The sequence below is a fragment of the Aspergillus vadensis genome (assembly GCF_003184925.1).
Source record: "Aspergillus vadensis CBS 113365 unplaced genomic scaffold BO88scaffold_4, whole genome shotgun sequence".
In the NCBI taxonomy this organism is placed as follows: domain Eukaryota; kingdom Fungi; phylum Ascomycota; class Eurotiomycetes; order Eurotiales; family Aspergillaceae; genus Aspergillus; species Aspergillus vadensis.
The window spans coordinates 30,519-56,696 of NW_020292042.1; the positions used below are offsets into that span (position 1 = coordinate 30,519).

The 26,178-nt window shown below is 48.4% G+C and overlaps 7 protein-coding genes across 7 annotated transcripts; 1 reads left to right on the forward strand and 6 right to left on the reverse strand.

Annotated features, from left to right (window-relative positions):
* Positions 1-1,703: 1,703 nt before the first annotated feature.
* On the reverse strand, positions 1,704-3,909 carry BO88DRAFT_476299 (putative YT521-B-like splicing factor). Its single transcript, XM_025711924.1, has 3 exons — positions 3,195-3,909; positions 2,612-3,165; positions 1,704-2,524 (listed from the first exon to the last, which is right to left on the reverse strand). The coding sequence occupies exons 1-3, from the start codon at positions 3,841-3,843 to the stop codon at positions 2,012-2,014; spliced, it is 1,716 nt and encodes a 571-aa protein (XP_025565724.1). The 5' UTR covers positions 3,844-3,909; the 3' UTR covers positions 1,704-2,011.
* Positions 3,910-11,117: 7,208 nt separating this feature from the next.
* Positions 11,118-12,196, reverse strand: BO88DRAFT_201137 (uncharacterized protein). The gene has a single exon (XM_025701864.1). It carries the CDS (start codon positions 11,898-11,900, stop codon positions 11,331-11,333), a length of 570 nt encoding a protein of 189 aa, XP_025565725.1. The 5' UTR covers positions 11,901-12,196; the 3' UTR covers positions 11,118-11,330.
* Positions 12,197-12,251: 55 nt separating this feature from the next.
* On the forward strand, positions 12,252-13,208 carry BO88DRAFT_402234 (uncharacterized protein). Its single transcript, XM_025706047.1, has one exon. It carries the CDS (start codon positions 12,444-12,446, stop codon positions 12,729-12,731), a length of 288 nt encoding a protein of 95 aa, XP_025565726.1. The 5' UTR covers positions 12,252-12,443; the 3' UTR covers positions 12,732-13,208.
* BO88DRAFT_402235 (uncharacterized protein) lies at positions 12,899-13,599 on the reverse strand. Its single transcript, XM_025706048.1, has 2 exons — positions 13,094-13,599; positions 12,899-13,030 (listed from the first exon to the last, which is right to left on the reverse strand). Exons 1-2 carry the CDS (start codon positions 13,357-13,359, stop codon positions 12,973-12,975), a joined length of 324 nt encoding a protein of 107 aa, XP_025565727.1. The 5' UTR covers positions 13,360-13,599; the 3' UTR covers positions 12,899-12,972.
* A 54-nt stretch (positions 13,600-13,653) lies between these two features.
* On the reverse strand, positions 13,654-17,006 carry BO88DRAFT_450554 (putative ARF GTPase activator (Csx2); the record flags this gene model as incomplete). The annotated part of the gene is made up of 3 exons (XM_025710573.1): positions 13,654-15,049; positions 15,108-15,198; positions 15,287-17,006. 3 exons carry the CDS (start codon positions 17,004-17,006, stop codon positions 13,654-13,656), a joined length of 3,207 nt encoding a protein of 1,068 aa, XP_025565728.1.
* Positions 17,007-18,901: 1,895 nt separating this feature from the next.
* Positions 18,902-20,990, reverse strand: BO88DRAFT_476311 (C2 domain protein; the record flags this gene model as incomplete). Its single annotated transcript, XM_025711925.1, has 2 exons — positions 18,902-20,125; positions 20,191-20,990. 2 exons carry the CDS (start codon positions 20,988-20,990, stop codon positions 19,105-19,107), a joined length of 1,821 nt encoding a protein of 606 aa, XP_025565729.1. The 3' UTR covers positions 18,902-19,104.
* Positions 20,991-22,073: 1,083 nt separating this feature from the next.
* On the reverse strand, positions 22,074-25,613 carry BO88DRAFT_441631 (DNA repair protein RAD16; the record flags this gene model as incomplete). The annotated part of the gene is made up of 11 exons (XM_025709895.1): positions 22,074-22,305; positions 22,367-23,119; positions 23,174-23,300; positions 23,349-23,395; positions 23,454-23,674; positions 23,736-23,794; positions 23,846-23,920; positions 23,984-24,092; positions 24,144-24,473; positions 24,526-25,436; positions 25,598-25,613. The coding sequence occupies 11 exons, from the start codon at positions 25,611-25,613 to the stop codon at positions 22,074-22,076; spliced, it is 2,880 nt and encodes a 959-aa protein (XP_025565730.1).
* Positions 25,614-26,178: the final 565 nt, after the last annotated feature.

The following is a 26,178-nucleotide window of genomic DNA, read 5'->3' on the forward strand; positions in this document are numbered from 1 at the left end:
ATTGGAAGAGATACTGATGATGAGCCTTCAGATCAATACCAGAACTTATGACGTCAATCGGGTAGCCGCTTCGATAGGGAGAGCAACGGAAGAGGCAGCAGAACAATCCCCATTAAGAACCTAGATGGGAGATACCGGCAAATGTCAGTCGGAGGGAGATATTCAGCGAAGAACCCAAACTTGGGACCTTCCATGTGGCGGTGGCAATATAATACAGTGGAAATGGTTGAGGGTGTATCTTAAGAGCAAAAGGATCGGAGAACCAAAAAACCAGCGGTTGAGTGCTATGGGAACACTGCGCAAGGGAGGAAAGGGTTCCAGACTCAGTGCTAGTAAGAAACACATGATGGATTGATTCACTACCGGTTTATTATGGGCGAAGCCAACTTACTGGAAATATGCAAACACCCAATGCCCTTCCCCCAATACCTTGAATTTATATGATGGTAGTGGTGAGTAAGGTGGGTAGTAGCTAGAATAGTGAGGAATATATGTATTTGTTTTCCTTTTGAAAATAAGATGATGGAGGGGAAGATTCGTGAAGGAATGATTTGAAGAGGGGGTGGTAAAGTCAGTAAGCTTTGAAGTAGCCGTAGCTTGTGAAGAAGTGAAGAAGAGGGAGAAAGGGAAGAAAAGAAGAAAGCCAGGCCGTAGCCGGCAGGGATCTTGGGAAGAACAACCTGACAAACAGTTGGTGATGAAGGGCGGAGGGGGATGAAGAAAAGGAGGAACGGGACGATTCCAGTGGAAAGAAGGGGTAGAGAGGGGGAAGAAGGGAGAGGGAAAGAGAGCCTTTAACAACAACCAGAGAGCACAAGGAAAGGAATGAAAGCTTGGGAAGGTTTTACCCCACAAAACCACCTCGATTGACTCTTGACCGTGGGCCAGAACGGGTCTAGCCTTCTTGGGCAGGGTGCAGCTGAACGGTGAACCAGACAGGACGATCCGGGGTCGATGATTCATGAGTCGTCCATCCCATATAGACCCAGTAATTACTAGTAGATCACCTACAAAGTACCTAACTTTTGACCGGTGGTTCGTTCTCTTCACAGTTGACGTTGAATTTAGAGAAGGAGAAGCTGTGTGTATCTACCATCAATATCACTCGTCAGTATTCTTTCCGGTCACATAAGTACTGTTTTGGCGGTTGTTGAATTTACTCAAAGTAGGCAAGGGTAGGAAGGATGCGGCATGTCTGGTATGCATGGTATGCCAAAAGTACATACCTTACATAGCACTGTTGTCTCGATAAAATATACCCATATAAGCGCCGGTATGTTACGTAAGGGTATTATTCTCTATGCATGTTAGACATTCGTATGTATTATGATACGGTATTGGTTTTCACCTACCCTTTTGCGAAACCACTACGAAGTTACAACTGCAGCTTATATCTGAAATGAATGTATTGATCTTGCTATACGCTTATGGGTGCTGTGTTGGGAGCTGTGCCTTTTTATATCTAGCTAGAAAACATGCCGATACTCATATGCCATGTGTCAAGTCTGTGGGCGTTTTTCTTTTCTTTTTTTTCTTTGCTTTTCTTTTGGCCTCTGGCTTATATCCCAGACTATATCCGTTTTTGTTTTTCTTCTAATGTAGTATAGCTTTCTATATAGATTTGGCGTAGATAAGGTACGTGTACTGTCTTATCTCTGCCCCAGTAATTGAGGAGTTATTCGTATACCTCTGGTCTTTGGCCAGTCCTCAGGATGTGTGTTTCCTTATCCGGAAATCAGAGGGCGTGTGGCCCTAGAGGCAGACATACTCCAGGAGAAGCATGTCCACTTTCGACACACTCCCAGTGGGATGGGAAGGTCTCTCAGGGCAGTACCAACTCATGCTGCAACAGTATGGCGCCGGACGATTCGTTTTTCAGCATCCCAAGCCATCTGTTCCTCCGTTCTTCTCACTCTTCTGCCCTTTGTCTTTTCGCTCATGCATCTTCGAGTCTTTCTCGCGGTGGTCACATTCCTTCTCACGTTTTCTTTTGAAGGATATGCAGTGTGTCCTAGTCTTGAGGCTGTGAGTGGAACAACTGCAGAAGTTTCCACCCCACCTCCGGCTCAATCTCCGTACCGTCGCGAGCGATCTTCACTTCTCGATTTGAGTTCCAGGGATTCCGCAACCCTCTCGTACGATGAAACGGAACTCGTGTAGTCGAAAGCCATCGAATTCTGAACGGCTTCCCAATCAATTGTGCCCCCATATCTGTAGCTTCTTCTGCCTTTTCCTGAATAACCTTCTCTTTCTCCTTGCTCGCACCGCTCTCATCTTCTGAGGTCTCCGCCTCCCAGAATATGGTCCCCCGCGCACTGTCATTGATTATTCGTCCGTTAGGCGCAGTGGATGTTGCTGGAGTGGGTGTCACATCTAGAGCCTCGGGATCAGGGGGGTTGTCCAGCCGCGAGGGCATCTCCATAGCCAAGTTCTCGTCATCTTGTATCGGCGACATCATACGGGCATATCCATAATATTCACCTGACTTATTGGCGGAAAAGATGAGATAGACATCATCAGCATTCTGCTAAGTTGTCAGCGATCTATTATTCTCCCCTGTCGACAAGTCTTATCTAGTTGGGGGGGGGGGGGGGGGGGGCACAGAGCTCACCTCGTAAGCCTCGTTTAGCTGCTTCTCATTATGAGTTTGAGTGGCCCAGATATTGTTCTGTCGACTGAGTTCGAGGTCATCAACACTTAGGCTTTTGACTATAAAGTATCTGCTAGGGACTCGAGTGTGCGAAAGGCTACCTTCTGTAGCCTTCTTCTCAGTCACAGCGTCCGATGTCTTGGTTTCTTCATCTTGATATGTAGCAGGGGTAGAAGAGCCCATAGATTCAGTGTTGGAACCCAGCGAAACAGCCCCTTGGCGTAGCCGACATACAAGACGTGCTCCATGGAATCTGGAGTCGTTGAATCTTGACAATGCCGCAGCACAGGCGGCCTCCGTTTTGTAATTAATGAATGCGCAGTTACTCTTAGAGATGAGGAAGACGCTCTCGAGTTCCTTTGTGGCGTCCTGAGAAAAGTAGTCCTTCAGGTCAACAATATTGGTACCGGGAGGAAGATTGCCGACCCACAGTGCATGTCCAGATTGCTTTGGCTTTCGCGGCGGTCCTCTTGGAGCACTTGACGTAGTGGTATTAGATGAATGCGATCCTGAGTCTGGTATACCGAAGTCATGTCAAAAACACATAACTCGCCTCTCGCATGGTCGGGCCCAGACTTACCAGCAGAAAATGTTTGAACGGGGTGGGGCCTCATAGGTGTTGATCCGTCCACGATGGTCTTGGAGACGTCATATTCCAGATCCAGACGTCGTTGCTTATTGTCTTTCCCCAAGCCGGGTGCCAATTTGGTTTTTGGACCCAATGTGTTCCGAGGCTGAACGCGTGGCTGCACTTGCACTGGAGATGATGTAGTCGGAGGACCCGGGCCGTGTCCAAGGGCAGCTGTGTATGCGGCCTGGGTGTAATAGTTTGGACCGTATCCAGATTGGCCAGGTATATGGACATTCATGTGAGCGGCTGAATGGGGGCCCAAAGACTGGTAACCCGCCGCACCGGGAGGCAGAAGAGGGTCCTCGGGTTGCTGCTGAAGATAAGGCGTGTAAACCTGATTGAAGGGACCGTTGAAGGCCATATTAGGATTCATTGGCGGTCCCGTAAATGACGGCAAGGGCTGCATTGCGTATACAACGCCATGAGGGTGAGCTGTCGGAACAAAGGACTGCTGAATATGATGCTGCTCATATAGGATGGAATGACTCTGATACCCAGGCAATGCAGATCTCATGTCCCGCATGTTAAGAGAAGGCGCCCCTCCACGTGTGGCCTGTGCCATCTGGGCCTGTGATTTGGGATATTGTTGGTCATTATCCGATCGAGGAGCTTCGCGGGAAGTGGTGATTGTCGACACTGAGCCAGATTTCAGTTCTACCAAAAATCCCACAGAATAATTAATAATTATCCCAGGTAAGAAACATACCTGATTGTGGAGGAGGCTCCTCTACTTCATGTGACTTATTGAAGGCCTGTGGTTTGGCTCCGTTCGGACCCTCCTGCGTTGAGTTCGAGAGAGCCGAAGGAGCGTCACCATTGGGATATGTCATGATAGACACAAACAAATGATAAACCCAGGACAGGCACACTCCTCCACATGATTAGTTGAGTCATCTCAAATATACCTGGGGGGTTCGGAAGCCTAAGGGGAGCTGGCGAGGGACGGGTGCAACAACTTACCTTGCCCCAACCTGTGGGTTCAAGTACGCTCTAAAATTTGCGGGCAATAATTCCGCCGGGGAGCCAAGTGATGTGCCTAAGATATGCAAACACTGGTTAGAACCTTGACGGTGCCATACCAAAGATTAATTACTTCCACAAAAATTCCAAATGATGCGCTTTGCAAAGTAAAGGGACGATGAATGCAAATGCCGACAAGCGAGGAAGACTGATAGCCCGAGGCTGCAGTAGTAAGAGACAAGAGAAAGAAGAAGACGAAGAAGGAAGAGGGGGAAATAAGCCACAAAAAACAAGAAGGATCAATAAGAGGGTGGAAAGGTCCCCGAAGACTGGTGCGCGTAAGAGGGTATGGACAAGTGGGATTACTGACTTGTACAGGCAAGACCGAGATAAAGAAGGACGCGGAATCTACACATGAACCAATAGAACAAAGTCAAGTAGGCTGAGGAGGATATGTAGAGTGAAGAAGTGAAACACTTAGACGATTATAAAAGGTTGAGCGAGCACACCAAAACACAAGGGAAGGTCCGCCTGACATCTGAGTGCTAAATCGTCGGGTTCTTTTTGGGGGCAAACAGTGCAGTTGTAGGACTGGGCGAACGAAGACACGGAGCCACTCAGTAAAAGATGCACGCACGAATCGCCGCGCTGCCTTAGGAAAAGGGTGGAGAACAAGTCAAGCGTGGAAAGTATTATAAACGGGACAATTGGGTATCAGAGGCATAAAAAAAAAGGGGAGGGGCATAGGCGGCTACGCGCACAGAGGCACGATGCAGAACCACGACCAGGAAATAATATCCATAGGCCAGGGCAAAAATAAGACAGTATAAAAAGATGCAAGAGGGGAAATCAGATGGTATATAGCAGCAACTTCCAGGCTCTTTGACGCCACAGAGACCAGAAAACGAGCGTCGCGGCGAAGAGGGACGTAGGGCACAAGCACTGTGCCGTAGTGGCCCTTAATCACGCCAAAGGACGATGGGCTAATGCAAATTGAAGGGAATAGGGTGCCTGTCCCTCGAGCGCCTGTGGCAACCACCACAGAAGCCGCGTTCTCCATCCCCCTAGCAGTTTCAGAGGTATAGGAAAATTGGCAGACATTGGGGACTATTGAGGTGGATTATCAAGGGATTGATGGGGGCAAGGCGATTAATCGCGAAAGAGAGTGTTCTCCCTCCCCATGGGCGTTGAGCCAGGGGGTGGGTGGGTGAACTTTCAAAGTGAAGGGTGAAGGGAAATGAAACACCAAACAGTCCTGTGGGATCGCAACCGAAGGAAAGGAAAAAGAAACGGAAGAGGAGGGGAACAGATAAAGACGACTATCGCCAAACATACCTTAGGATGTGAACAGGCAGGGAGAGCGATGACAGAAAGACCGTGCCCCCCACGATGATAACAGAAAGAGGAGCACCCTGCAATCAACAGTCGGTGGCTTTGATGTCGGTGACGGGAGAAATAATCACGATAATCATGAATAATCCTTGTGTAGACGCACCGTAGCCAGACCTGAAGCGGAGACTATGGAGAAGGAGGGCCCTTCAGACCAACCAGGTCGGCAGAGCCCAAGTAGTCCAACGGATCTTCTGACCGTCAGAGCTCGGAAGGGCAGGTCCTTCACAGCCAGGTGGGTAAAGAAGACTATCGGAACGGAAATGAGGGCAATAATGGGCCCCCCTAGGGACGTGTTCGTCAGAACCCAAGCCAAGTCTATATTGGTGACTGGCCGGTGGTGGCGCACAGAGGATTGTGAGACCGTGAAAGCCCAATGATCTGGACTCTTGTCTCTCTGCCTTCCTCCGCCCTTCTCTCTCTCTTTTCTTTCTTCCCTCCCTTTGTGGCTGTGGCTCCCTCCAGCCTAGAGGATATCCACAGTTTAAAAATCGGGGCTGCGATGCGGATCGGGCCTTGCTTCAACGCTTTTAGTTCTTTTCCCATGCAGAGGCCCAATCAACTACCACGCACGATCGACAACAAGCTCGATCCCGATCTTTTCCCGGAAATTTCACCCAGACATAGGCAAGAACAAAATTGTGGTTTGCTCGTACCGGGGATCCGGAGGGAAAAGAGGTAGCGAAAGAGGCGTCGATGAAGTCAACTGGCCACCAGAAGAAGAGGCTCCCTCGACCTGTTTTATTTATTTCTTTTTCTTTTTTTCGCGATTTTCCAAGATGATTGTGGATGTAGAAGGAAGACAAGCGTCTAGGGGAAGGTTGAGAATGAAAAAGGTACAATGGAAAAGCAGGGGTTGGAAGCACAGGGAAAGATAGGACGGGGAAAATCAATACCACAACCACAACCACAAGAAGTAATAATAATGGTAATAATCATAATAATAACAACAACAATGATAACAATTGTAGTACTGGCAGTAATCGTAGTGATAGGGGAGTCAATAATAAAAACAGAATAAAATAGACAATAATGGGAATGGAGAGGAGAGCATCCACATGGGCAAAAAGAAAAAAAAGGGTATAAGAAAAAAGGAAAGGAAAGGAATAAAATGAACACGATGGAGAGAGAAGGAGAGTATACTCCAATCACACTGAGCGGGAAAGTGGCTCACTTCAAGAAGTAGGCCCGGAAAGGTGGCATGTCCCCCCCCCAAAAAGGACGAAACAGCCACATTCATTGAGAAATGGGGACGGCGTCGTGCTTAGGGTTACTTGGATTAAGTCAGAGGTCATTTGGCAAGAGGGTGAAATGGACGGTCTCGATGGCATCGATGGCTTTTGTGGGAGGCCATGATTGGGTACCGGAATTCTGTCCCCAGCCGGTGGAATCCATGGATCTTCCTCTGACAGTTTAAAAAAGGGATTGCCAGTGATATTGCGAGGACTAAAGGAGCGTAGCCAACCCGCTTTAGCGGTATGAGTTAGTAGTAGGTAATGCTGTAGTAGTAGTAAATGAGATTGCTGGAAGGTGGCAAATTCGAGAGGGTCCTGCATGTACTGGTTCCGAGCGTTTGATGGGCCTTAGCCCGAGGTGCATGCGTGGCAGTGACCATCGGGATTGACAGCTGTAGGAGATTTATAGCTCCAGAAAAGAATTGATCTACAGCACGACACCACTCGCCAGCATGTGTCTTTTTATTTTTAATTTGTTTTCTTTTCTTTTTTTTGCTCCTTCATGGCTACAGTTGCCCTTAGGTCTGTGTCGACGGCGGTCACTAAGACGACGTACTTAGTACTAGTAGTCAGTTGAAGAATCGGAATTTCTTATTGGATGATCGGAGGATCTAGGCAGCGTTAAGAACTTGAGATGCATTAACAATCAACATCGTAAGGAAGAGAAACTGGACTGAAGTGTGTGGCAATTGCAGGTTCCAGGGTAGATAATTTGCAGGTCTTCCTTGAAACATTTACCGAAAAGAGAAGATGGCAATAACCAAAGATAATAATAGATAGAGAGAAAGTGAATGTGAATGGAAGAAAGACCAGATGAGTTTCGGGGAAAGACCGTTCGGGAAAGGGACATGCAATTGGAAAGGGGAAAGAGGTGGGGAGGAGGACACGGAGGGGTGTGTAGTTGGGGGGAAAGGAAAAGAGTATGAAAAAGGAAAAAAAAGAAAAAGAAAAAGAAAAAGGGAATGAAAGAAAAGGTAAGAGAAAACAAAAACCACTGGCCCGTGTGCATACAAACTTCTTCAGATTTGTTACTCTGCTGTGTTTGGGGAGGGGGTCGTGGAAGGATAGTAAGAGAGAAACTTAAGCCACGGCCAGCCCTAAGACCAAATAGACTGGAGGTGGTGGGGAAATAAGAACAAGGCATTGGTGATACTGCGTACCGTGATTGTCGAAGCTTCAAACGGTGTTCGGGATGGGTCACCCAAATCCCGTCATGGTCCATGGCTCATTGTTATGGCGGATCAAGGATCAGTTCACCTCATAAATAGTCATTCTGAGAGCTGATAGGAAGGAAGAGAGAACAACGGGGAGCGATTGTGGAGGCAAAAGTTGGGATGGGGGGGTTACTGTGAAGAGAGGAGGGGAGAAAAAAGAAAAAAAAAAAAAAAAAAAAAAAAAAAAAAAAAAAAAAAAAAAAAAAAAAGAAAGAAAGAAAATAATAAGAAAATAATAAGAAAAAAAAAAGAAATCCTGTCTTCATGGACTTTATTTTCTTTTTCTTCTTCTTCTTCTTCTTCTTCTTCTTCTTTTTTTTTTGTTCCCCTTCTAGTTCCTTAAAAGAATAGTATATAATGACGGATTCATTTTAATAGTAAAAATAATTAATGGATGATGATAGCAAAAGCTAACCTTAGTACCAAATAGTCTACCACCTGACCAGGCAAGGGTACTACATTCCCACTAGGGCCCGATCTCCATCCCGCCCAGTGAGCATTACATTACCTCTTACCTAGTAACTGTGTACAGCGTCAAAACAACCACTCCTGCTGCTCGGCTTTCTGCGGGAGTTGTGGCACGTATGCAGCCCATCCCTTCCCCCCTTTTCTTTTGGTTGTGGCTGCAGGCCCTGTAGGTTATGAAAGCCTCTATGGGGATGCGATCATCCTGCAGAATTCTTCTGCCTGCATCGTAACCACAAAATGAAGTAGCTTTAGTCCTCTAAAGTAGTACATGTTAGACTATGAAAGTCCTTCTTTTTCTTTTTGCCCTTGTTTATCCCATACAGAGGGAATTAGAACAGAAGTCAACTAGTGCTGTGTAAAGAATATGGATCCGATACAAGTGGCCTCTCTAAGTAGTAGTAAAAAATCTGGCACTGTTGCCCCTCTATGCAATGTATTAAGTACTCATACTGTTTTCCGGGCCTCCAAGGTTAGCTACTCTAGTAGTACTTTTATCGTCTGCATGGGAGAGATTGCACTTCTAGTAGGTACCAAGATTTGAAATCCGCTCAATCTATGGTACTTAGTACCGAAGGAGCTTAACATTGGTTTTCCCGCTGAATTGGTTATACTTTATATATATTAGCCTGTTTCGCTTTCGCCGGCTGCTCCTCGTCGGTTCATTCTTCCGTCGCCTGGAGCTTCTCCCCCTTCTTGTGTCTTGGTTCCTGTTCTTTTACTATTATTCGCCTCTTCTCTGCTGATAGCCTTCCTTTTACCCGTTCCTGAATCCAGCCCCGTCCTTTGAAACACAGTCTATTGCCTATTCGGTATCTGGGAATTTGTGGCACCGCATGTACCGGAGTATTTCGTACTAGCAGTGCTTCGGAAGGCTCCACATCTGATTTGGGGGACCGGATGGGATACCAGCCAATCAATGCAACACCACTTCAACTTCATCTCGTCCTTTTCCGGAAACCCCTTGGTCCAATCCGAGCCGCCACCAGCGGCGTGGCTGGGTCTCTCTTAGCATATGTCGCGTTCAGCACCATGGCAAAACACCCCCACTATCAATGCCTTTTCCGAGCTCTTCCTCTTTTATTTTCCCCCCCTTCTCTTCTCTCCTAGCTCCAGGCGCGTCTTCTGCCGGGGCCACTGTCATTTTTTTTTTTTTTTTCCTTCATTTTTTTTTTCTCCATTACTTTTTCTTATTTTGATTTTTTCATTTTTCGGGGGTTGATCCCGAACGGTTGTATGAGTCAAACAGCCACAACTAGTAGATAAAGACCCCAATGATCAAACCCAGGATGGGAAAATGGACGAGTTTGCTAGGGTACAGAAGTCCGGCGCAGAACCAATGATAGCTGCAGGAGGCTGCTGACGACGGTGCTCCTAAGGTCACGCTAAGCGGCAGCTTTGTTGAAGTGGAGATCGCGCTGCCTTTTGCGACTTGAGACCTGAATCCGTTGAAGTCGTTGAAACTGTCTCATTATAAGTGGTAGAGCTTGAGAAAACAAGACAGCAAGGCTTCTCTAAAGGCCCCTTTGGCCTTGTTGGGTACTTTCATGCCTTTTGGTACATGGCGTGTCCTTCAATCCAAGCTCCGACCGGGAACCTTTTCTGAGCTGTAAGGAGACTTCCAAGGAAAAGGACGAACTTCTGTATAGGCTACCTTTATATCCATCAGTATCAATACCAGCGGAGTGTGTCAAGGTGACTCTTTCATAAGGATAGTATGTTCTATAGGTGGTCTGGGATGTCAGCGACACAAAGCTACTGTGTGATGTGTGACAAGAGTTCTGCTCTCATGGCCTTGTTAGGATGCCTGAATGGTGCCCAAATGCTTAAATTCCTCTATTAGTTGCTAATGTTAGCATTGCATCCATCTGTTTCTGTACATATACATCAGTATGGGGATAAAAGATACCAGCGAGCAGGCGAATAAGTGTACACAATCACACGTACCACTAGTAGATACGTAGGCATAATATAATATCCTAGTATAGAATACTCACTGTCTGCTAGTAGTAAAGGGATGCTCCTCCAGTTCCAATTGGTAACCACACAATCTCTTCGCCAGAATTTTTTTCCAGCCAGAAATCCATGGCATCAATAAAATGTTGACGCCCTTTCTGATGTGGGAGAGATTCCCGAAAATCGATCGTTCCAGAACCTCCCCAACAGCCTCAAAGCTTCAACAACGGCGAATCAGCAGCAGCCTCTACCTACCTTTCTACCACAATTTGCCTCGAGCCTCCCGAAAGAAACGAGACCGAACAAAGGGAAAACCAGTCGATATGATCTTAACTATGGGTTTCACACAGTGTCACCCTTCACCGAGCCATTGGCTCGTTCACCTAAAGCTGTGTAATCACTAAGCATGCTTCTCCGGCCAGTTTTGCAGAGTCATCCATGCATGCTCCAGCCAGGTGTTGCAATCTACCCAGGATTGAAAGCCCCTCTTCCCTCTCACACCATTATTGGTAGCTGATCAATCTGCTGGAGAAATGTTTGAGATATGCAACACAGGGTCTGCACCCACTTAGAGTATGCGGATTCTTCATCCGTCTCGGCTATCATTCTGTTCCCGCTATACGAAGTTGTGAACTGTCACGACTATCACTTCCATAACTCACCAAAAAAGACGGAACCATTCGGCCCATTGCAGGCCATTTTCGAGCTATGAACTAACTCCTGTTGCATTAGCACGGACCCATCCAATCTCGGTGAAAGCCCCATTCTATCGACCGTGCCTGGTACCTTACTATGGAAGTAGGGGTGGTGGATGATGCGATGGGTATACACTATACAGCGGTTTCAACAGTGAGTTGATTCATGCACATCATGTACACCGTATGGCATGATCGATCAATCTCTCTCACAGAAAGAGGGGGGGGGGGGGGGGGAAAGTGGAATGGAATTTGCCACCCAAGAGGAGACAGACAGGTGGAAACCAACTCCATCATGGCGGGGATTGACATGGGACTAGCCAAGTGGGTAATGGATGTGTGTTTGTGTGCTGTGTGTGCTGTGTGTGCGTGTGCGCGTAGACTGAACTTGAATGCATTATTCAAAGCACACACCACAAAGGAAGCTCTTCTCCTGCCCCCTCCTCGGGCTTGCAAACCACAGACCATTCCAAGCAAGCTCTCCCCCCCTCCCCTCCACTCCAATCCATTATTTTGTCTTCGCCCCAAATTGGATCTCGAGATCATTCCCGACCAGGTGAGGGGGTTTGGAATCTCATCGAAGGAAAAGATTGACCGCGATCGTCCGTTTCTTTCCACCGCGGCTGCCCTCTCGAACGCCACGCCGAAAGCAAATGAATATGACGTCATCGGATGCTCTTGAATGGGGCCGCGAACACCTCGCATCCTCCAGCCTTCTCGTACCCCCTCCTCTACGGCCTTTGTTGATTCGAGTATTCGGAAAATGAGAAAATGGATGTGGGATCCCTACAGCCACGGCGTCGGTACCTCTGCCTGACTATGAATAACCCACCAATTGGTACCGGGAAAACGCTGGACAATCTTACCACGGGACGAACGATCCGCTCATCGATTTCATCATCGGCCGACTAAAATCAGTATACATGGCCCTGAATAACTATGCATGACCGCATCCGATCCGAATTTTAGAAGGGAAAGGTCTGACTACGGTACACAGCACACCCCCCAGGTCCAGCGCTGACTCTGCCACTGACTAGCATGGATGCTGTCTCTAATTTTCGTTAGTATCTGCATGCCACCACTCCATAGCACCAAGTCCCAGGCTCGTCTCCACAAACGGGAAACGCCATCTCGCCAGCTCATCCCCTTTGAGGTATTAGGCGCTGCGGTGGCTTGTGTAGAGCTACTGCGATCGTCCAATGGGGGCATCGGTGGCTCTGTAATTCGCACGAGGGGGGCCAGATAGTGATGCCTGTCGCCGACATCATGCGCGCTTATCAACTCGGCTCGGCGGCGGCATGTGTCCCTTCATCCGCCAGGACCGCCAGGCAGGAGGATCATCCTCATCCTGTCGGATACCAGTCACACCGAAGGACACAGGTCAACTACGGTGGCAAAAGCACATTGCAGAGGCTGCGCCAGCTGATTACCACCCCCCTGTTCAATCAGAAATCCCTTACAATGGATTCGCGTGCGCAGCTTTCTCTCTCACGGGCAAGGGCTCCACTACTACTGTGGGTAGTCATGCTACGATAGGTCCCTTCTCAGCCGATGTCTTAGCCTTCTTTCTACATCGCATAATGTTCTGTTCACCGTGTTCCACCATTTTGCCGTGTTCTGTGCCACTTCATTCTCGATGGCGCTGGCTTCGGCCTTCCGGCCTTCTTCTCATCCAAAAGGGCGAGCTCCATTCCGACTTATTTCGAAGAATTGTGACCGCGTGGCGTAGTCCACCCTATGTGTGAGAATTTTGCGAGGCGAGACGACTGCTCTCCATCTACTTTCTCTCTGGGAGGGTTAAGTTTAAGTTACCTACTAGCCATGGTCTATGACAGGCACGCTGCGAACTTCTTCTACAAGCCTGACGGAGATGGGATCGTGACTAATCAGGTGTATAGTCTGCAGTAGTGTCTAGAAGCTCATATACGACATGAATGTTCATTGATATCAGCATAGCAGAACAGGTTCTGGATCTAGACGGGTAAAAAGCTCGAACACAAGCGTACGATGCCGGACCAGCCGGATCTTGCTCGAGTTTACGTAGCACTTCCGAAGATGAACAGGGGACATCAGCTGACAAAAGGTGAAATGACCACCCTGCAAGATGAAGGTTGGGTAGAAAGAAAAAAAGGGCAAGGCAGAAAAGACTGAGAGGGTGAAACATGGTGGATAGTGGTGGGAGCAAAAGGAAGTAAGACCGGGGGTACTCCCCATGTGTCAGGGAGAATATATCAACAGAAAGAGACAAAAAGACTAAGTGTATATTGTTGCATACCGACAGAAGCATATTGTTCCGCCGGCAGCTATGCAGACTGCAAACGTCTCAAACAAGAGCTTCAACATCACGTCGTGTCTACTTGAGCTTCGTTATAATTACTATTAAGAAATAGTCCCACCAACATGCCTGGGAGAAAGGGCTCATGAATAATGTAAGAATAGCACTCACGGCGAGGACTTGCTAGCGGTCAATTCCCAGGGAGGCAACCTTTCCAGCAAACCTGGCCCCGGCACTGCCCCTTTTCTGTAGTTTCTCGCGCTCCTTGCTGTCTATGGAGCTCGGCGCTTGAGTTGTCGGAATGACATGGTCATTCCCTGCGCCCCGAATTGCAGGTACTGAACCGAGAGAATCGGGTGTAGCTTTCCCAGGTGATGGAGCAGCTGGAGGTGTGCCAAAAGCAGATACTCTGGCAGTTCTTTGGCTCAGATATAACTGAGCGGCTGATGAAAGAGGGATGGGAGGCGGTTGCGAGGGAATCTCGGCCCCGTTCTGGACCAGCAGCTCTGCGATGGGAAATGGGATGGCTTTCACTGTAGGTGCCCCGCTGGGTTTGACGGAGAGGTTTGAGGCCGCACCAGGTGATGCTGGATCCGCTGCGGCCAATGCAAGAAAAATGGCATGTGTGCTGCGAGAGCGATCTGTAATGTTCACATTGGCACGAAGGGCAATGCCATATAGCACGCCCTGGATGTCATTTCTTTTAATCGCAGCCAGAAGAGTCTCATCTGAGGTGGTAAAACGCGACAAGGGGGAAGGAAGTGGCTGAACAAATGCCCGTTCACTGTATTTGGCAGTGATAAACTTCAGCCGCTGCTCACGAGTAGAAGCCGCCACCGGCTTTTGAGCCTGATCGAGGGTAGCTTCCCAAATCATATTGCTGACACGGTTGCCAATCTGCAACAGGATTTCAACGATATCGTTTGAAAAGGAGTTGACGTCCAGTGTAAGCGAACGTATCTTAGAAATGTGTGTTCCAAGTGACCGGTGGATACCACTGCACTCGATGCAGAGGACAATCCCCAGATTAATTGAGACCCATTCAACCTTGGATGTAGACCCGCAGTCTGCACACCAATTGTTACCCTGATCTGCGTCTCGGATGGTTTGAAGCAGTTTTGAAGGATTTTCCTCAAAACCGAGACCGTCACCGCGTACGTAGCTTGGTCTTGCACCCACAGTGGTACGACGGGTGACACTGTTGTTGGACCCTGTTGACTGGGAGTGTTGAACAGTGTACGAAGTACTCTTCCCGGTGAGCACCGAGCCAATATCGCGGCCAATGGACGTGTTGTCATTGCCGGACGACACTGGGGGTGGAGACATGCCGCGGCCCTCAACGGCGCTCTGCAGCGCATTGTTGATAGCTCGAATCCAATTGGCCATGTCTTCCTCTGATGTTGCTTGATAGATGCGCTTGTACTGTGGTGTGATAACCTCGAAACAGAATCGGCGTTCCGCATTTCGAGCTTCTCGCACGGAAGCCATTCGCAAGTCGATAGGATCCATGTGCAAGTCCAGTTTCTGTTTCCAATTGCTATACTCCGAGAGCTTTCCTTGATCTAGAACGATCCAGAATCTGCGAGACAAAGATCAGTTTGGAAGCCCAAGTCAGTTGGAGTAGAGGACAAGCTTACTTATGCCAAGCCTGCTTGTTTATTCCCTTAGGGTCAATATGAGATCCTGGGCGCGACAGTGCCCAGAGTAAGCCTTCCTTCCTCTGCTGGCCTGCGATGATACCGGTTAGTGATAACGCTAATATGCAACTTGAGATGAAAAATGTACACTCCCCCAAAAGACTCCATATAGTACATACCGGTTGAACTACTGGTAGAAGCGAGCATCGAGGGACCGCCTGAATGGCTGCCAGAATTGGTTTGCGGCAAAATCGAAGAACTGTTGCTGATGACACCTCGCAGTTGGGATCCTGTGCTATCTGCACGTCCGAGTTCGTTCTCAGACTTTGGGTTGCCACCACCATTTCCTGAATGTACCGATGATGCACCCGCATTGGCCAGAGAGTCAGGCTCGATATACATGTTGCTGCTTTTCTCCAGATTCCTTCGCTTTTCTTCCCTTTCTGTCCGCTGGAACTGGAATTCTTTATCCGCTTGGTTCACCTCATGGATAAGTGCATCCAGCTGAGGAACCAGATCATCAACCTGTTTGGCGGCTGCCAGAAAACTCTTCGCTTGGGTGTCTGCATACTTAGTAAGATGGGAAAGAACCTCTTGCTCCTTACGGCCACCATGGAGATCCTGCATAAAGGACGAGTAGTCGAAGCGCTTCAACTCGAAGTTGCGTCGCTTTGCCTGATACTTTGAATCACTTTCCACCCGCTTCTTTTCCTTTAACGAATCCTGGCGTTGACCGAGATAGCGGCTAACATAGGCGTAGTAATCCCTGCTCTCTTCCTCGAACTCCTTCTTCTTCGCCTCCGCCTGTTTAATGTCATTGTTGTATAGCTTAACCAATGGTTCTATGACGAGCCTCTGAAGCTGGATGGTATTCAACCGCTCGTAATTCAATATTTGAACTGCAGTCCTTTCAAAGTAATGATCAAGGGCGGGCTGTATGGCGTTCGCGTTAGAGGTTGAGGCTTCCTTTAATGCGTTAAGAAAGGCTTCCACAGCTTCGTTGCAGGCAGTCTGTGCCTGCTGTGCGGCTTCGGCTTTCTTGAGGACCTTCTTTATCTTAGCACGCATATTCCCTGTCTTCTGTTCCAGAGCTTTCATCGTAGCCCGGAATAACGGACCATCCTCAACCACGCTCATGTCCTCTCCGGGACGCGAATGAGGAAGGTCGACTTTGACAGGTGGAGGCGGTGCTGAGACGTGGGGCAGTGTGGTTGTTGTATCACCAGCATCCGGGGGTGTAACAGGGACATTTTGGGAATTGGATGCGGCGTCCGCATCGCTAGAATGTGAGAGAACAGACTGCGACGAGGGAATGCGATTGCGGAAAGGGACATTGACTTCCAGATTTGGGGAAGAAACTTGTGGGCTTGGAAGCGAGCGTACTGTATTATGCACCCAAAATGAAAAATGAGCAAGGGTGTTCAACCGATTCGCTCTTTGATCATAATCCAGAAAGCTGCAGCTATTTCTCCAACCACCGCCCTTATCTTCGACCACTTTGGGGGGTTTCCATTTCCAGGACCAGTCAAACTGAACCGAGGGACTACCTGCGGTGGAGTAGTCTCCGACTAGCTGTACATTGGAGTTATTTTGCAAGTTGGGGTTGGCATGGAATTCTCTGGTGATCAAGTTGTCTAATTCCCTTGAGTTGGGCGCATGCGCAAACGTAAGGCCTGTGAGCACCGTGTCGGCGACTTCGGGCAATGATGTTGAGACACCATTGACGGTCGAATTCGCAGCGGTCCCCGTCTGTGTCTGTCTCAAGATAAATGTAAAATTGAAATTCAACTCGTCTTCGTTGTTCAATCGCAGAAGGAAGGTAGGCACAGGGGCAGACGGCGAAACATCGGGATCCTGATAATGGTCGACGAGAGCAGTGGTTAGCTTCTGGAAGGGCATGACAGGTTGCGCCTGTAATGGCAACGGTCTCAGGAGAGATTCAGCTGATTACCTGTATATATTCTATTGGGCTGTCGTCGCCGGTCTCACGCTTGGCAGCATATCTCGTCGCGGGGAACGAGTTCGGTACAAGGCTTAAAAGCACGCGCCGTTTGCTATTCGTTATGGTCACGGAAGCGATTGTGACTAGTAGGCGTGAATCGGGTTAACAAAGAAAGAGAAGGAGTCAAGGGCAAGGATAAGAACAGGGGCCATCAAGGGCGCGAGCATTTGGCATCAGCGCCGCGTGGACAGAAACTTACACCTTGACTGATCCTTGAAGTACAAGTTCCCAGAGTCATCTAAACGGCTTCCAACATTGCCCATGGTGAAGTTGCGGGACTTTTGCTATGAAGATCGAATTACCACGCAGGAGAGAGGTCAGAGACGTGACCGGGGCAGTTGAAGGTCACCATCGACAGTCAGCGTGCCCGCAGTCGGATCAGAGGCCGGCCTGACGAGAATGCGGCGGTAAATGGGACCACTCAGTAGAGTACTGGTCGTCATCCAGGCACAGATGCGATCGCCAGGGAGGCCGTAGTCAAGCGTTTGGTCGTAGATTGGAGCGCGAAGAGGGTCGGGAAGGAGATTCAGAGGGATAATAATATGCGGGAGTCAGGAGGAGTATCAGGTGGTCGCGGGCGGAAATCAATAAGGGCGACAAGCGGGGGCAGGAACGGGGGGGAAAGTCTCGTTGGCGGTAATTATCCCCGTTGACCCTCAGCAGGTAAGAGTACTGTAGTAGAATACTAGAATTACTATTAGGGATTGAATGGGACCGAATTATGTCGAGATTGATGGAAGAAGAGCAGAAGAATGAAGGAGTGAGCAACGACGTGTACAGTCAAGTTATTGCGGCATCGCAGTAAGATAGATGGGCAACATTATTATTAGTAGTAGTTCTGACTTGTTGACTTTGGTTGGTTAGTTCACTTGTTTTTTGGTGTATGTAAGACGGATGAAACAGGCGGGCTGGAGAGAAGAGGAGAGGAGATAGCCAGTAGCAAGTAGTTGGTACTTGGTAGATGGGAGGGGGCTGAAAATCGGGGCTGGAAAGCCTGAGGTATGTATGTATGTATGTATGTATGTATGTATGTATGCGTGTATGTATGTAAGTATGACTGAAAAATGCGTATATGTAACATCATTGATCCGATCCGGACTTCCTTCTTTTCTACACTACCGCCAAGAACAAGAATAATGAAAGAAAGGGAGATCTTGTAACTTACTGCATGCACTATACCACATAACTGTGACATGCCCCGTGTTTGATGGGTGACATTGGCTTTCTTTTTCCCCTTGGTTCTTTTCAGTGAGAGATGATAAGTGCCATATAAATACAACTTGAAATATCCTACATACAACATACATCCGCGGGGTTACCCATCTGATACCTCACAACTACATGTATTCTGTGCAGAAAACTAGCAGGAGACAGATAGAGGGACCATGCACTGGGGCCAAGATTGGCTCGTGTTCCTTTCCCCAACTGTGGGGGTGTGTTGATCTGACTCGTGATCTCTTAACCTTTTCTACCAAACGCAACTTGTTCCATGATACCCACCATCATAGAAGCTTATCCGTCCAGCTCTCATCCTCGTGCTATGTCGTCGCTGCCTACTATTGGGCCGCGCCACGAATCTATCACAACCCTCCCTAGCTTTGATGGCTAATACAGGCAGTGATGAGAGTTACAAAAAATTAAAATTCTAAGAACGAAGTAACAGGCAATGGACACCCCCTCACTTAGCATTATCTCATACCGAATGAATAATAACAGGTAATTTTCTTCGGCTTATCAGCACAGAACCAGCCGTACAAGCCGTATTACAAGGTATCGTCAGTAATGATATTCGGAATGGAGTAAAGGTCAGGGAAAAAGAGATATAAAAAAGAAAAACGTTAAGGGCATTCATGGAGGCACATTAGGACGGAGTTTTTTTTTTCACCACATGAGGTGGGGGTGAACTCCCTGAGGTTGTAGGTAAGTTGGTAATGTAGGTACGAAAGGGCAGGATTCATAGACGCCTCAAAATCCCAAACTGAGCATGTATGGAAGCTAAATTCGGCCGTCAGCAGCGAAAGTGGCTGTGGTTTCATCCACGCCATTCTCCACGGCGGGTTTTGATGCTTCTGAGCTGTGCGCTGCCGCGATCCTTTGGCGCCCGGACCGACTTTCAGTATCATCTGGACTACCATGATGGTCTGACTGGGCCCATTTCATCATTTGACCCTTCATGTCTCGCATATCGTGTACCTTTTGCGCAAAGCCGTCCTTTTTATGAGGCTGCAAATCACTGCGCTCATTCAGCTCGTCTTCATCCGAACTGGATATGGAAAGCGAAGAGCTATTGCTGCGCTGGAGGAAAATCATATGATTGCCCTCATTCTTCTTGAACTCTCTCTGCTCATTTTTCAGAGCCGCCATTCGCTCTGCATCCTCCTTGCAATCAAGTGTGGTGACGTGAAGACCTGGTAGATTGGCGGAGATGAACTGTTTCAACAAGGGTAGGTATTGGCCATTGGGACGATAAGTTCCGCTGTCATTGTCGATGAAAAGTTCATAGTCGGTCGGATCAATTGATATCTCCGGCTCTACCAGCGACTCATCACCGGAGTAGCGTGTTTCCGAATGAGGGATTGTTTCCGGGTGTCGGGGATGGCGATGCTTCAGGCGACGCAAGAAGAACTCACCAGAGTATGCGATATATATCGATACATCACTATGCATTGTGTGTTTACTCAGCAAATCAATCCCGAATTCCTTGCCTGTTTCTGTGAAGCGGAACTGCCCGTCTAGGGTGATGACATATGTAAAGATCCTCCCGCCCTGAGCGTAGTGCACAAATTCAAGAAACTTCTGCGTGAGCTCGATACAGGGGGATGAAAACTGTCCATTGAGGGTGGTCTTGTCAAAGTTATAGATCCGCTCGTGTTGATGATGCAGCGCTCGATTGAGTATCCTTCCACGAAGACTGTGTGACGTGAACATTCCGGCTACAAACGGCTTAAACTCGACGTAACGATGATAGAGCGGCGTAGGAACAGGGCCCTTGAGCTGTATTTGGATTGCCTGGAAACTGAACAGAGAGACTGTAAGCGTATCATTTTCTTCAAAGGGTTTAGGGCAGGGCGAGCGACGAACTTATATCGAGTAATGGTTTTCTTCTCATCACGATGGCTTTGGACTTCATCTTTAGTGCCCGCTATCCTCCCGATGAGGGGAGAAAAATGCTTGAACCAGTAATTTGGTCCAACGGTATACATATGAGCCCCTTCATCTCCTGGTGTTTTCCCTAAGCACTGCACGCTGATTACAATATGCGACTGCACATCCAGACGACGCGACGCCAGCGCAGCAATGTTGCCGAACAAGTAGACCCGCTTGCTGCCCATGCGCTTCTTCAGGCGAAGGTTCTGCTCCTTTATGCCGGGCCACTGTCCATTGACCGAGTCCACGTCGACATAAGCGTTGCCGAGTTTGTCGTCATGGTCCGCAGCGTCTTCATCGTACACATGACATTTCAGATGGAAACCCGATGCAGGGACATTGGCAACAATCCATTCGCTATTCCATTCTGGATCGCGATTTTTGCGCACAGTTGGAGTCCGGAAGGACATAACGGGGTCCTGCTTGTGGCGTTGGGGTAGGTCGACGATCAACTGGGCGAGAACATAAGGGTCGGAAGAAAATGTACCAAAGTCTGCGCAGGGAAGGTTGACTCCACGATGAAACGTGAACTTCAGTGTATAGCCCGGTGGTGCATAGGGGTATGGAGTGCTATCGAAACCCCCAGCAGGCTCTGACTGAGACGGGTGGTCACCACTCAGAGCAGCCTTCATAGCGGCAGCCCGACCCTGCATGTGCTCGGACTTATCATAGAACTTTGGGCCATATTTATCGACTGGATGCCGTCGCCGGGTACGCGGTTGGGGGTCTTCCATGATTTGGGGGCCAAGAGTGGTGGCGATGATGGGTGGGCGGTCGTCGTCGCTCCTAAGTAGTCACTATGGTTGTTGTCTGTGCGAGGTTTTGCGAGTAGCGGACGGGATGGGGATGTCTGTCGCGTAGTGTCCAAGTAAATAACCAGGACGGATATCAGACGATCGGCAAGTTTAGATTGGAATCCCCCTATTGATGTCAGTGATAATGGAGAGGCCCAAGTGATAAAAATTGTGATCCACACATCCCGGGCTGATAAATGGGGAAGAGTGAGAGATCCAATGGTTCTTGGCCTTTCCCCCTTAACCCCACGGGATGGAGATTGGAAATGATGAATCTACGCAAGCCTTGCAAGGCTAAGGCAGTTTAGTAACTTTGGCCGGAGGGCGGCTATGACGATGGCGGAACACGCGGACCCCGACGGATAGGGCAGAGAGATTAGGAAGGAAGGAGAAGAGCGCATTCGGGGAACAAAGAAAAGCAGGTTGGAGGTCCCTCCCTCCCATCATTAGAGACACTTTAGTGGTGTGTCTGACATCATTTTCAGCGCCCTACAGGGCTATCTGTGCAAGGGAGGTACGTAAGAGGAGACACGAAAAGTACCGATTAGCATGATGGGGAAGTAAGAAGTGTGGTACGGAGGTAGTACTTAGAATAGAATGACCACGGAGAATTAAGGCAAACTGCCCTGCAGAAGAGATTGTTTGGTTGACCCCCAGGGGGCTCCCGAAGTTAAATGAAATCTCTTACTAAAAAAAAACCCCTCCTGATCATTTATGTTTTTTTTTTTTTTTTCTTTACTTTTTATTTCACTGCGTAAAGTAGTAAATACCGAGGCCCCAGAGCATACGTAGAGATCCCTTGATCCACAGTGTCCAAATTGTACCTGCTCTCCCACAACCAAGAACGCCGTCATCGATATGTACCAGCAAAATCACAAGATTCTCCCCCCCAACCTGATACTAGTCTAGATAGTTACTGCCCTCCACTTAATCCTCTGTTCTCTTGACTGCTTTTCTAACCCATGTCTATCTCTAGACACTCGTTCCCCCTCTTGACTCTTCCTTTCCCCTGCCTGACCGAACCTAAGATCCCCTAAACAAGAATTGCATGTCTTCCGGGGTAAGCTTCTCTAATTTTTCTCCTTGATCTTTGTTAATGGTACCGTTGATCATGTTGGCCTTCTTCTCTTGTAGCAGAACTATTCGAGATTCTACCGAATCTTCAATGCACAATCGAGTTATGACACAAGGTCGGCGCTGGCCAATGCGATGACATCGGTCTGCACTCTGCCATTCTGCAGCTGGGTTCCACCACCTAGCACCAGTTGAGTTAGTTGGATAGACATTCGTTCGCGTTGCTAGTCAATGCCACTTACGGGTCAACGATAAAAACCCTCGAGGCCTCGGTTAAATTGAGGGCCACACCGCCGGCCTTGAGGGAAACCAGAAACACTTCAACATCGACATTGTTCATGAAGTATTCGATAGAATTTTGGCGTTGTGCCGGTGTCATAGTGCCATCGAGCATGACGGTGTTGAAACCAGCTCGACGTAGACGCCATTCCACAAGTTGCAACATCGAAGTGAACTGGGAGAAGACAATTGACTTCAGTGTCTGCTTCTTACTTCTTAGTTTATAGAGCTCGTATACAAGCATCTCAATCTTGGTTGACGATGTCCAGTCCTCCATGCGGATCCGATTGATGATGGAATTTTGCTTGATGCTCTCTTCCTCTTGCTCGATGTCAGGTTGTTCGAAATCGATCGACAAAGGGATGTGACACCGAGGGCAATCGACGATTGAGCCCACATCGAACGACCTAACATAGTCTTTGGCGCATCTTCGGCAAAACTCATGATGGCAACGGGAACGAATTGCTTCTTCCGCCGGTTCGTCACAAATGCAGCAGACAAGTACGTTTTGCCCGGTTTCTGCGTGTTTCTTCAAAATGAGGTCCGGGTGATTCGCAACCTGGCGCATCTGCATGATAAGGCCGAAGATATTTGCGTAATTGTTCAACATGACACCACGGCTTACATACGTATCAAACTGCCTCGTCGTGTTAGTCATAATGCTCCGAGAGAAATCACGTTCAATCTCTCCAAAAAATTCGTTATGGAGAATGACACTGGTATAACGTTAGTACTTTTCTCAGTAATACCTGTGCCAAGAGGTTACAAACCGCTTTGGTGGAAGCTCCATCGAAGCCGTATGATCTCTTTTTACTCGCCGCAGCATGATCCTATCAGTTATGAGGCGAAGCTTCGACAATGCCTCCTTGCGGCCTTCAGGATTATCCCTCTCAGTGACTCCCAGAGAGTTAGTGAGGTCTCAGCGTACATTGGTACACAACTTACTAGGATTCAAGATTTCCTGATTAAAAATCGAGACATGGCTGAACCCACTATATTGAGAATGACATTAGCTACTTGATCATTGTAGGTGCTGATGAAGGACCGTACCTATGCCCGCAGTCAGTGCATTTTTTCGCTGCATCCTGTGACCAGTGAAGCTGCTGGCACTGGCACTGCTTGCAAAAGTAGCAGGCAAACGGCCGGACATCCAGAAAGCGAAGGAGAGAAAAAAACTCTCCAATCCGATTCTGAACAGGAGTACCCGACAGACACCATTTGTAGTTTGCTTTCAGTGCAAAGCATGCACGGGCGACACTAGTTGTACGTTGCTACCGACGTAAGCTGTCAGTGTTTGATAATTTGGCATCATAAAAGAAAGGCCAACTATACCTTGATGCTATGCGCTTCATCCAGGATCAAGCGGTGATAATGAATAGAATGAATGACGCCTTTCCTGGTTAATATAGGCTATCTTCTGGGTCATCAACGAGACTTCTTACTGTTCTCCTGGATGATGCCATCATCGCGATTCCATCCTTTCAATTCTTTGCGGTGAATTGATTCGAGACCAGAATCTGAAGAGAGTATGTCACGTCAGTTTTTTGTGTCCTCGACTCAGTTCTTTATGGTCACCGTACAAGAAATCATTATCACATCATAGGCCAGAAGATCCTGCTTTGAGAGGGTTTTGACCTTCGGGTTCGAATTGTGGTAGATGAGGACATTCAATTGACCATTCGTATATTCCTAGTCCAATGCATTAGCGATACTACAAGCACAGGGTTTCATCAGGCATACTTTGATCTCCGATCGCCATTGCATCAAAGCAACTGGAGGAACAACGACAAGTGATGGCCTACCAGCCGGGTAATCGGACATAAGAAGGGAAACGGCCTGGATAGTCTTTCCCATGCCCATCTCGTCTCCCAACAGCCCTCCCTTGTAATGTGATTCTTCTTGTTGCATCATCCAGCTCAGGCCTTCAAGCTGGAATGGCTTGAGTGCTCTCGATATACCCGGAGGTTGCTCCGCTATTACCGGCTTCATCGGAGGAGTGTTCCTCAAATCATCCCACATTGTAATGACGCATGGATGCTGTCTTTCAAGTTTTAGTCTTTCCCTGAGAGCCTGCATACTTTGTCAGACATAATGCCAAAGGTAGCTTCAATGAGAAACATACACGGGACCCCCTCCTTCCCGTCTCTGCTGGCCCTGAGCGAGGATTTCTGCCCGCTCTGCGTTGAGACCCTCGTGTGGCGGCTCGTCCTCTAGCATTACGCATGTTTCCGATCCTGGAGCGCCTTGGTGGGTCTAGAAGTTCATCCTCATCCGAGGAAGATGCAGAAGAGATCGATTCAATGTCAGTCAAAGAATCGTCGCTCAATTCGCCATCGCCCACATCAGTAGGGGATATCTGGCGGAAACTACTCTTGTTAGCTGATCTAAGAGATCTCCTCACCCCGCGCGAAGATGTCGGTTTCCTGGATAAATCCTCATATGCATCGCGATCAGAATCGAGCCCAAGGACACTATCTTCTTCGGCCGAGTCTTCCATTTTGGAGTGAAGCCGTCTCGAGGTCCTTCGTAACTTAAAAGGTGGTTCTTGATATTCTTGAGCTTGGAGATGCTGAGCCAATACTGCATCAGAATCTTGCAACGTGGGATGGCTAATGGAAAGTGCCGCCGAAGACCTCTTGGACCCAGGCGGTGTATGTAAAGACATAGCACTCGATCGTAATTCCTGGGCACGTGTAGAGGCGCTGACCCTCTTCCTCGGTCGGCTTGTATCTGATTCCACCGGCGTGACTGCCATACTAGTTGCGGGTGTACTGTATGCAGGCGTTATGTCTTCATCGCCGGATACATCTTCGGTTGGAAGGGGAGAAGCAGAAGATGAGATTGGATATCTCCTCGGAGGTATTGCCACTTCGATAGAGTATGGTCTATCTCCATAATGTATCGCTCCTTCCACCGCGGGCTTCCGGCCTATGGAATTACCGCCATTTTCTGAATTGTTCGAGTCCCCAGTATAAGCTGCTGAGGATGCTCTAGCCAGTCTCGCAGAGGTTCGTCTAGGTACGGACGAGGTATCTAGTTGTGCCCAAAATGTCAGTTACTGCTAATAAAAGTCCTGATTGGCTTGCCATTTTTTTTTCTTTCGTTTTGAGGTATGCGAATAGTATCTCCTTCCGGCGTCGTTGCTCCTTCGGAGTTAAAGTAGACAAGAGGGTGATCCGACAAAGAGACCTCACCAGCTAGTGGGGTCATTCCCCTCCCTGTAGTTGATGATCTTCGATTCATTCCTGTGAATCAAGTGATCGAATGTTCGTGAGAGCTGATAACTATGAGCTGGAGATTTTTTGATGGCTGTCACAGATGTATCTGGCGAAAAGTGAGGCAAACGGTTGAAGCAGCGCCACCCGGGGATGGGTAGCTAGGGGAGGTTGTGTACTCCGTACCTTGGCCGCGGTCATCGGAATAAAGCGCCAGGATGATGGGGACTTTGGGGCGAGGGAAAATTTTTTCTTTCTTCCCAAAAAAGGTTTCACTGCATCGATCTAGCCATTCGATGGAGCAACTTTAGGCACCAAATCATCGTTTTGCTGACTGTTGCCTGGCCTCAGTCTGCCTTCACATTTAATTGTTATCTTTCCCCCTTGGCCGAACACGAAGCCGATAAGCCCGCCCGTCGACTCTCGCGTTAAGTGGAACGCGAAATCACCACGGGTTCCTGTGACCTGCAAGTGTCGCCACCTTGAAGCCCTTCCAGAAAAAGAATCATTTTATCAGCTATATTCATCTACGATTAAACATCGTATTCTGCTTAAGAAAA